This window comes from Chelmon rostratus, chromosome 12 (genome assembly GCF_017976325.1).
Source record: "Chelmon rostratus isolate fCheRos1 chromosome 12, fCheRos1.pri, whole genome shotgun sequence".
In the NCBI taxonomy this organism is placed as follows: domain Eukaryota; kingdom Metazoa; phylum Chordata; class Actinopteri; order Chaetodontiformes; family Chaetodontidae; genus Chelmon; species Chelmon rostratus.
The window spans coordinates 5,545,921-5,556,973 of NC_055669.1; the positions used below are offsets into that span (position 1 = coordinate 5,545,921).

At 42.2% G+C, this 11,053-nt stretch overlaps 1 protein-coding gene across 1 annotated transcript; it reads left to right on the forward strand.

The window, feature by feature from the left end:
• The first annotated feature begins 7,740 nt into the window (after nucleotides 1-7,740).
• On the forward strand, nucleotides 7,741-10,671 carry LOC121614819 (serine/threonine-protein kinase pim-2-like). The gene is made up of 7 exons (XM_041948904.1): nucleotides 7,741-8,239; nucleotides 8,473-8,567; nucleotides 8,687-8,734; nucleotides 8,926-9,147; nucleotides 9,936-10,113; nucleotides 10,253-10,426; nucleotides 10,544-10,671. The coding sequence occupies exons 1-7, from the start codon at nucleotides 7,741-7,743 to the stop codon at nucleotides 10,669-10,671; spliced, it is 1,344 nt and encodes a 447-aa protein (XP_041804838.1).
• Nucleotides 10,672-11,053: the final 382 nt, after the last annotated feature.

Below are 11,053 nucleotides of genomic sequence, written 5' to 3' on the forward strand. Positions count from 1 at the left end.
CACAACCTCAGTTTTCCTGGGAGCCCTGATTTATCTATTCTCTCCAGCCCTTCTGCAACATCCTTTCTAAATTGCACAACCTGTTCAACATCATTCAGGTCCACATTGTACCACCGTCCTAGACTCTTAACTGATTTCTCCCTAATTGTTGGGATTTCCTCACCATCTATAGCAAACTTTCTATCACTTACTTTCCCTCTGTATATTGAAATACTCCTTGACTTACTAGGCTTAATCTTCATACTAGCCCACTTGAGATTCTGAATGACTTTATCTAACAACCTCCTTGTACATGGCACTGTTGAAGTTAGCAGTGTCATATCATCCATATAAGCCCTAATTGGTGGAAGACGCATTCCATTCTGCCGTCTCTCCCCACCTACGACCCACTTGGAAGCCCTAATAATTACCTCCATAGCCATTGTGAAAGCTAGTGGGGAAACTGTACATCCTGCCATAATACCAACCTCCAATCTTTGCCAGCCTGTTGTGAGCTCTGCGCTCCTTGCACACAGTCTGATGTCTTGGAAATATGCTTTCACCAAGTTAACAACTATCTCCGGCACTTTAAAGTAGTCAAAGGAACTCCAAATAAGGTTATGTGGCACTGACCCAAACGCATTAGCCAGATCTAAAAATACAACATTCAAGTCTCTTTTCTCCCTCTTAGCTGTCTGAATCTGATGCCAAATCATGCTAGTATGCTCTAAGCATCCCGCAAATCCTGGTATCCCTGCTTTTTGCACTGTCGTATCTATCATACCAATCCTTTCTAAGTAATTAGCCAGCCTCTGTGCTACGATACTAAAGAAAATCTTTCCCTCAACATTTCGGAGAGAAATCATCCGAAACTGGCTAAGGTCCGATGACTCCTTCTCCTTAGGGATGAAGACACCTCCTGCCCTGCGCCATGCTCTTGGAATACTTTGTTTCCCCCAAACTATTCTCAGGTATCTCCATAGTGTCGTTAAGATGCCAGGTGCACTCTTATAGACACGGTCGGGGACTCCATAGAGTATGATCATGATGTAAAGACAGGAGAATGCAGTCGGACATAGAGTTCACAAGCATGCACACACACACACACACACACACGCACAAGTGGTTGCATACAGTTACAAACAAACAGTACTTTGGAGTCTAGGGAAAAAAAGCTGAAACAAACCATCAAAATGTCCTAAATGTTCCAGAAAAGATGCTATTTTTTAGTCATTCAAGGCATTGCTTTGCTCTTTGTTCTACAACCTAATCTATTTTGTTGTTCAGTCAGTCAGTGTGGGCCTATACTTGAAAACATGTTCAGCAGCTACCTCTTTTCTAAATGTTGACCTTCATGTTCAGTGTGCTCAATGTATACTGCACTAAAAATGAATGTGTTCAAATGAATTTTGCACGAAAAATGAACATTTTCAGATGAATGTTGCACTAAAGTTACAATGTTGAAATACATTGATGATTGTTTTTTGTCTTAACCTCAATATTCATAACGGTGCTCCCAGTACTCATATTTCTAGCGGATAGTATGAGGCTTATATGTAAAATAATCACACTACAATGAGAGAGCATTTAGAGGTGATAAAGAAGAAGAAGTGATAATAGCCTTTATATATAAGGATGTTATACACCAGCGCACACACACACACACGTGCAAGCAAGCGCACATACACACACGCACACACACACACACACGCACATACACAAACAAACACACAAACACACTGCACAGGTCAAATAGACCTATATTCATTCAGTCCAATGGCTGATGGCCATGGCTGATCATAAAACACACTTTTTCACACACTTTTCCTTGAAAATTTCTAAAAATTGTGATTGATTGTTTCAAAGGGATACTAATGACACATGATCTGGATATTTTTGTGTCTGGGAAAAATTTGGGATTAAATGGGTTAATGTTGGTGTTTGTAATGGTGGTACCTAAGATACTTCATCTCTTTAAAAAGCATACCTCTAAATGTGTGATGTTTAAAGGCACTGTGAGAGAACGTTTCCCAAGACCAGCTAGTGTAAGTTGGAGTTCCTCGTGTCCTTTGGGGTCTTTGAGCGCTGTTTAACAAGCAGAAAGAAGTTTACCAAAATACTCTTTTCTGGTCATGCATATGGTGAAAAACGTTGTTTGCCTTTTGCCTCTTTGCGAAAAAGTTCAGGAAACGATCTGAAAATAAAACATTTTTGATCACTCACCAGAAAATATGAAAATAGTTTAAAAGAAGAAAGACAAATGCACTCACAGGCAAGGCTAATATACATTTTGACAAGCCCGGAGGCACCAGGTTTCAGGACTCAGAATGCAGACCACAGACAACTCAGTGAGGTTTAAAAATAAAGGAAATTTATGAACTCAAAGCGCTCAGGATAAATGACAAAGTACAAACTAAGAAATATAACAAAGTGCAACAAAAAATGCTAAGGATAACTAGACTAGAAAAAGAACAACACTTTCAAAGGCTCAAAGATGGCTCGATAACAAGGTAGCAAACAACAGGTACAAGGCTAGACTAAAGCTAGATACAAAGTACCAAACAAAAGACTCAAGGCTGGACTAATAACTAGACTTACAGGGACACAGAAGACAAGGATCATGGAACGCTAGATAGCAAGGCAAGTACAGGACAAGGCACAAGACAATCTGGCACAGGACAAAGGGAGACGCAGACTATATATACACGAGGTAACAATGAACAGGTGGAGACAATTAGGGCGGGGTAGACAATCAGACAGGCGGGAAACACACCGGGAAGTCAAGGGCCTGAAACGAGAGGAGAGTTAGGTTTCACAATAAAACAGGAAGTGCAAGACAAGACATGACGCTCGTGAACAAAACACATTAACACATCTGACGAGACATGACACATTTTTAGCAGAGATTTTCAATTACGTCTCAATGACCTCTCCCCAGACTTAAAATAAAATTGAAAGGAAATTGAAAAAATTTATACAGAAAAATTATTGAAGGATATTCATATTAGCCATTCAATTGGTTACTTGCGACTGAGAAGGGGGACTGGGCAACAAACACATCCAAGGATTTTCTGTGTCATGACTCACCTATATAAAATTGTCAAGCTCAACAACAGACAACTATCTGTTTTGTAGACAATTTTAATGGTATTTTGGAGTTTGTTTGTGCAAACATGGGTTTATATCTTGCCAGATTAGCAGTTAATAGTCAGACAGCGACACACAACCTTCAACAGCGATGACAGAGATCATTACAATGCCGGGGTGATTCTTGGTGACTGACTGCGGCAGCTTTATTACTAAACTGAGAGCTAACAGCAGCTAAATGTAGCCGCCGTCACTAACATGAGTTAGCGCGGACAGCTAAATGTAGCCAATGTTGCTAATTTTAGTTAGCTCTGTGAGCACTCCTCTTTCCTGACTCAGCTCTGAGTTGTCCGGAGCCAAACACGGCAAGAAATCCTCCTCGGCTCTGTATTCCCTTGTCATCGAGAAAAGAGCCAGCGCTGCAGCTACATAACAAACATACCGAGCCATTTCCTGGCGCATTGACACTCCAGAGCCATTGGGCTGGGGACACCTTGCTTGTGGACCTGGCAGCTGAGATGTCTGTGATTGACCTCTCTGTCCCTCGGCAGGCTGTGATGTATTTCCCTGTGTAACTGGCCTGACATTCCCTGCAGAACTTAATCTGCTGTTCAACATCGACACTAGACTGTGTGCCGTGGTGAGTATATCCGCTAACTGCACCTAGCACAAAAAAACGAAGCAGTTACGTAATTAGAAGCAAAGACTACATCAACCACAGAAAAGCCGCTTCATTGCCGACTATGTATTTTTTTTTTTGCGGATATCATGTTAGAACAAAGTAAAAAGTGATTAACATTACCTGATTCCTTGTTGCGTCTACGTCTTCCGCCATTTTGGCGCCTTGAACCCACGGTCGAATTTCTGACACCTACCCGCGCAGTTTGTAGAATCGATGTTATCTTCCACTCGATACATAATGCCTGTGACCTTGTGACGTAGTTTTGACAGTTATTTCACGCCTGTCAGAATCGTATTCATTCTGAAGAAAGCGTACGTCTGTAAACTGCAATCCGTATTTGTAATTTTGGAAAGTTGTAACTTTATGAGTTGCATTCTCACAGATAATTTATACACTGCATAATCTATTAAAATCTTAGATAATCTATCTATAATCCAAGAGTTTACAATTTTTTATTTATGCACAACTACAGACTAACACGCACACATTTTAAATACGTGCACGATTTTTAAGTGTACACGCATGAAACTTTTGACATTAATCTTACCCCATACCGCCTAAAATACGGAGGACAAGCTAAAATAACTATAGCTTTCACATACGCACACACTGGTTATCCGAGTCATTAACTAAGACCAGCAGACGGTGAAGAGAACTGAGTAGAGAGGCAGACAGCAAACTAAATGCACAGCAGCCTGTGGCCAGCTCAAACTCCAGTTCCACTCCACTGTGCTAAATTGGTACGAGTGTTCGAAACACTGCCATGAAATGTCAGCTAATGTTGCGACCACAAATTTAAGTTGGCATTGATACCCTAATGGCTACTGGCTGCAACATATTATCGAACATGAACTGACACAATACCAACCAGTCAGAATATGCCCAGACAAGTTAGCGGCTGACTGATGCAGCGCCGCTAGCATCAGTTAGCCGCTAACGTTAGCTTTTGCTCATAACTGAAAACCTGTTTGTGTTTAAATGCTGAAAATGTGTCGGTCGCCTTCTTCGTCAAACAATGTACAACACGGCACAACACAACTCAGAATAAAATTCCTGCATCATTTTAACTTAATTTAATTAAAGGGTGCTTACCTGGGTGGACTCCAGCTTGAGGCAGCACAGCTACAATGAGAGTGAGACTTCAAGGGTGCCAACTCGGAAAGTTGGCTGTCCCGCATTTCACAACAAAGAATTAAGGGTTGTCCCTTGTATTAAACTCCAACTTGAAGATATAAGTATTACCAACCAACCAAACTGTTTTAGAGCACGTAACTGGATTGCTTTGTTGTGCTAACTGATATTATTGCCTCAAATGTCAAGAAAATATATTTCTAAGTTTAACCAACTTAAATCACTGTTTTAGACCAAAAATTCAAGTTGGTATTTTTGCAGTGTATGTATGAACCAACATTTTATGCTTCTTTGTACTTCTTCTCATTTATATTTTAGAGAGAAATACTTTTTACTCAGCTACATTATCTGACAGATAGTAGCTACACAACTAGAAAATTTCAAATGAAATTCTGATTGTGCCTGATGCCGTGCAAGTATCATCCTAAACCATATTGCCACTACTAAGTATTTGTCTGTCAGTCTGTATGAGAGTGTGTATGTGGCCACACACTGTTGCACGTGTGTATCTGTTTATATGTATCTATAGAAGTGTGTGTCTTTTGGTGGAATAATCCTTTAAAACTCTAAGTAGGTTTAGACAAAAAATTTCAGATTTAGATTTTACATAAAACAAAACACATGATAAGCTGATGAAATATATCACGTCCTTAAAGATTAAACCAGTGGTTCCCAACCTTTTTGCCTTGTGACTCTGATGTCTATAAGTTGTTGTCATTGATCTAATTTGGTTCCTTTTCTGACTGTGCGCTCTGCAGACAGGAGATGAAGCCCTTCAAGGATCCATTGAGGACACCACGGTATATATATGTCAAAGCAAGAGATGCCACCAGCAAACCAGAGGACGTTGAGGTTGTCCTGGAAGGCCAGATGGTTCTGCGTGATCTGGACAACGTTGCATTCAGTGCTGCAATGTTGTTTGGTCTAATGTATGCCTTGAACCTCAACCACCCTCCTGAACTGAAGTACACTTTCAAAGTGCTCCAGAAAGTTGTGATGGAGCCAGACAGCAACACTCTCTCTAAGAAAGCCCAAGTTCTCAAAAACAGACTCCATCAGTGAGCTGTTGCCATGTTATGGCGAGGCAGACACAACACAGTTTACCATGTTTGCCTTATGGACCACTGTTGCTCTTTCATTGCACTGATACTGGACTTTAAGCACTTATGCAACTCACTTGCACTGCCTTAATGTATGCTCCCTCATATTCTGTTCAAATATGGGGAGCATTGAATGGAGCGATGCTTTGCTTCAAGACCTCTGAACCGCAGTCTCCCATGTTTGCCCCTTGGAATACAGACCGTTCATTGCATTGGTACTGGATTTATGCAAGTCACATGCACTGCCTTCATGTATGTTCTTGGCAGTATTTATGTATAGCATGTGTGTATTTGCATATGCATTGACATTTAACCATTGTGTTTGTGCTATTACTGTTGGTAGCATGGTTAACAAGTGTTGTCCTTGTGAATGGAAAGGGTTTTGTTCTAACAAGTGAGATATGTTTATATGCATACAAACATACATACACAGATACAGTCTACACACACGTACACATTCATACCACTGTGGAAAACTCTTTACTGTTGTTGGGTTTTTTTGTCTTTAGGAAGCTGTTTTAAGTACAGAAAGTGATGCATTAGTTTGTAGCAGTTATCGAATACGTTGTCAACTGGTGCTGTCCTTATGAAAGAAAAGGGTACTTTGTTCTAACTCAGGGTACTTTGTTCAAATGAGTGAGATGTGTTTTTGCATACACACACACATACAGTATATGCATTGTATTGTATAATATGTACATAAATATAGTCTACTTTTTACTAGACTAGTATTTTGTTTTTTTTCGAATGTTCTCTACCTCTGCTGCTATTTTTCTTCCCTCTGCTATCACATGCTGCTGTAATGCCCAAATTTCCCCGTCTGGGAATAAATAAAGTTTTATCTCATCTCATATACGTACCTACATACACACATACATATAATTGTGAAACAGACTTTATTGATGTTGTTTTGTTGTCATTAGGAAATTGTGATGCATTTTGTAGCAGCTATGGATGTTTACTATGCACTCTTGATAACCTGGTCAACAAGTGTTGTCCTTGTGAAAGTAAACCTTCTGTTCCAACAAGTGAGATGTGTAAAAACTGGATTTATAGTCCATTGTTTAAGTTGTCTTATTTTTTGACAAAATACAGCTGTTGTAAAAGAAATGTTTTTCTTCATTCCTCATGTTTTTGAAACGTTACGGTAGTAAATGCTGTAGTTGAGAGATTAGGCTGGGTTAATTTATTTAGATAACAGAAATCAACAACTGTTGTTGGACTGTGAGTCCAACAAACAAACAAACAAACAAAGCTCAGTATGTCCAATAACAGAGACATGCACTTTTAAACCCCAAAGTGTCTCTTGGGGTGGGACTTAATGCGAGGACCAAAGAGTGCATCACTGTGGAAGGAGGCAAAAAAGCACACACTCAGGATGAGCTGAATCACATGATCTCATCCAGAGGAACAAAATAACAAACAGCAACAACACACAAAACAAAACAAAAAATCAAATATTTGAAAAAAATGGGTGGGGCTTTAGAATGCTAATTTGCATATCTTGTGCCTTGATGTGTGACATCATCATGCAAGAGTCTGTCTGACCTATGAATACACACTCACTGTATGACTACAGACTCTTCAGGTATCTGCAGGTGTTTGTATGTTCAGAAATTTTGTTGGAAAGTTGGACTTTGTTTTTGTGTTTTGTAGAGAGAGAGAGACAGAGAGAGAGAGATAGACAGATAGATAGACAGATAGATAGATAGATAGATAAATACTTTATTCATCTCCGAGGAGAAATTTGCAGAGAGCGACATGCCGAGACATTTAAAGATGGAGGGAGGACAACGGAAGGTCGCTGATGGTTCAGGATCACCCAGGACAAAGTTCGAGGGTAGAGGCAACACCACCCGCTCCACTGGCAGCTGCAACAATGTGCAGGAGCATGTCAGTGTGAGGAAGAGGAGGACGGGTGATGATGGAGAGGTGCCCCCCAAAAGGAGGAGGTGTAGTGACCTCACCAAGCTCGCTGAACACAGTGAGGTGTCAGCGGAGGACTCAAGGATCCGGCAGGGCAAGAGGAAGGCCAGTGCTGATGCCGGAGCACCTGAAAAAAGATCAAGGTGTAGCATCGACAACAGCGACAGCAATGACCCCAGTGAGCTGTCAGTGGAGGATGGAAGGATCCGTCCTGGCAAGAGGAAGGCCAGTGCTGACAGTGACGCACCCGAGAAGAAGATGAGGTGCAGCTCTGAGTCCTTCAGCCGTCCCACTAGCACCACTGAATCCAGTGGTAAGCTGGAGAATGTCAGTTGTGATGACGACGGAGGGGACGTCAGTCAGGAGAGACTCTATGAGATGTCCTCCTTAGAAAACATTAGCAGAGGTAAGCTAATAGAGACAAAATGACTTTGTGAACAAGTCGATTTACACGGCTTGTTATTTCATGTTTATCTCAGGAATAAAATCAGGATTACTCACAACATAAATGAGACAGCTTTGACTTTTTCAAGAAGTTAAAAATTAACCTTGTGTTTGTGTTTTTAGCTGATTTTGAGGACAAGTACCGTCAGCTCGGTCCGTTGGGCGCAGGAGGCTTCGGCTCAGTGTTCACTGGCCTCCGGAAATCAGACAATTTACTAGTAAGTTTGACTAACACAGGCTCTCACACACACACAAACAAACACACACACACACACATTATAACACTCACTGATGCTCAGGAAGTACCAACTAAATGATGTGTGTTTCTGTCTTGCAGGTGGCCATCAAGCACATTCCCAGAGGGTCTGTGAGATGTGAAAGAGTGGTAAGTAATTTAATCTGATATTGAAGAGTAACTGTTGAAATTCAAAGTAAAACCTGAATGTTAAATATTTCTTTCACTCCTCCACTTTGGATGAGCAAACACGTGCTGCTCACATATTAACCCTGTCTAAAAATGAACATGTGGAACTTTAGGTAATAACCAGTTGGTATCTATGCATTGTTTTTCTTCAGATGTGCAATGGCAAGGAATTTGACATCGTCCTCGAGGTGTTCTTCATGCTCAAAATCGCAGGTCTGCCAGGATCCACTCGAGGATCTGCTGCTGTGTCCCTGCTGGACTGGTACCTTCGGGACCAGGAGCTGATCCTGGTAATGGAGAAACCAAAGGCCTCCATGGACCTTCACAAATATGTGAAATCCTGCGGAGGATCCCTGGATGAACAGGAGGCAAAGGTAAGACAGCTGGAGGGAGAATGTTTCTGTGTTTCGTTTTGTTCAAGCACAGCTGAAAAACTGTATTTATCACAGTTTTTATTGGTGTGTTCAGATTTCACTGCACTGTAAAAAGGCCTGGTCACACAACAAAGTGTTCATCCACCGCTCCTTGAAAAAACAGGTGGTGCTAGAAATTGAGTGACGGAGGAAATACTTCGTAGTTAATGAAGTACTGTAGCTAGAAAGCTAACGGTTCACACAACAGTGAGCCAAGAACACGTGGCAGTCAGTCACAATCATGGCTGCGGTAGCTCTGTGTTCGCTAGATGCTGAACGTCAGTTGGAAAGCGTGTTAGCTCAGTTGCTAACAGGACAGAGAGTTTTTCAAAAGAGGTCACAGCTGTCAAATAACTGGTGTGGAAACCACTTTGACTCTCCACCTCTCTGTTCTCTGCTATTTAGTCCACAGCACCAACGTTCACCAAAGCTCAACTTGACCCAAAAGATCAGTGTGCATTTACTTTACCACCACTGACAAATCCATGAATTGCATCTATTCTATTGAAATGGATCCATTTTCCTTAAAAACATCGTGTTTTAAATGCTGGTGTGACTGGACCTTTGCAGGAAAACCTGAGTTCATGGATGAAAATCACATGGAGCTCATTTATTGGTATATTATTGTCATATTGAACACTGTCATGTCATCGTCATCATGTTGTTTCAGAGACTTTTCCACCCTGTGGAGAATCAGGAGAAAATACTTCCTTACAATCGCTCTAACTCTTTCTCTCTCTGGGTTTCAGATGATCCTGAGACAGCTGGTGGACGCGGCCGTGGACATGCACTCCAAGGGCGTCTTTCACCGGGACATCAAGTTACAAAATGTCCTGGTTCAGTTGGACTCGGACGTACCGAGAGTGCGAATCATCGACTTTGGCTGTAGCAGCTTCTCGACGGAGGACACTTACACTTCTATTTGTGGTATGATATCTGGCTCTCTGCTCCTCATCTCTGAAATAATGACTCATGTTTAAATTAAGCTTCATCTCATCCTTTGTCTTTCTTTTCTCTCCATATCTCTAACCGTCTCCTTCCATTCCTCTGTTGATGTGTGCGTTAGGTACCCGTGTATACTTCCCTCCAGAGTGGTTTAATTATCAGGCCCACTGGGCCCGTCCCACCACTGTGTACCAGCTGGGGGCGCTCTTCTATTCTTTGCTGAGAGGACACAAGTTTTTCACCACCTGGACCTACCACAGCGGCCGCATTAGGATCAACCCTGAACTGTCTACAGGTAAGACACACGCAGGCGTGCACACAAATGTACTCTTCAGATTTTTGGCGTATCGTTGCAACCGCCCACTTAAACCTTTGATTTCTTCTGACTCCTGATTTCTGTCTTGATTTTCAGATGTGAAGCTCTTGCTACTTAGGTGTCTGGCCAGTGACCCGATGGAGCGAGCCACGCTGGAGGAGCTACAGATGAACTCCGCCCTCAGAGAGCTCAGCCCTCCACCCGTCCTGAGGCCTCCATCATAAATAGGACCCTCAGAGAGGCTCCTCCCGCCAGCCCTCGTCTGACAGTGCCGTGATGTACAGCATCAACAGCGAAGCTTTTCTCCTTTGGATCCTGTTGAACCCCCAGCCGTCCATGTAGAGGGGATCTCTCTTGGAATTGCCTCTTCCGAGGTTTCTTCCCAATTTCCTTACAGGCTCAGGATTTTGGGAAGTTTTTCCTCGTCAGAGAGCTTGGGCTGGGTCGGGAACCAACACTAAGGCTGGATTCAAATCAACCAGTGGCGTGCAGGGGGGGGGTGACCGCCCTCTTGGACTCGAAAACGCATGCTAAAGTGCCCTCTTGGACTCGAAAACGCATGCTTAAGTGCCCCCTGGGAGCCAAAACGCGTGCTAAAGTGCCCTC

Bases quoted from the DNA above. Each gene is read 5' to 3' on its own strand.
- LOC121614819 (XM_041948904.1), top strand. From the start codon at position 7,741: ATGCCGAGACATTTAAAGATGGAGGGAGGACAACGGAAGGTCGCTGAT. The intron at 8,568-8,686 runs GTAAGTTTGACT...TCTGTCTTGCAG, and splicing joins GGAAATCAGACAATTTACTA to GTGGCCATCAAGCACATTCC. The intron at 10,114-10,252 runs GTATGATATCTG...TGTGTGCGTTAG, and splicing joins CACTTACACTTCTATTTGTG to GTACCCGTGTATACTTCCCT.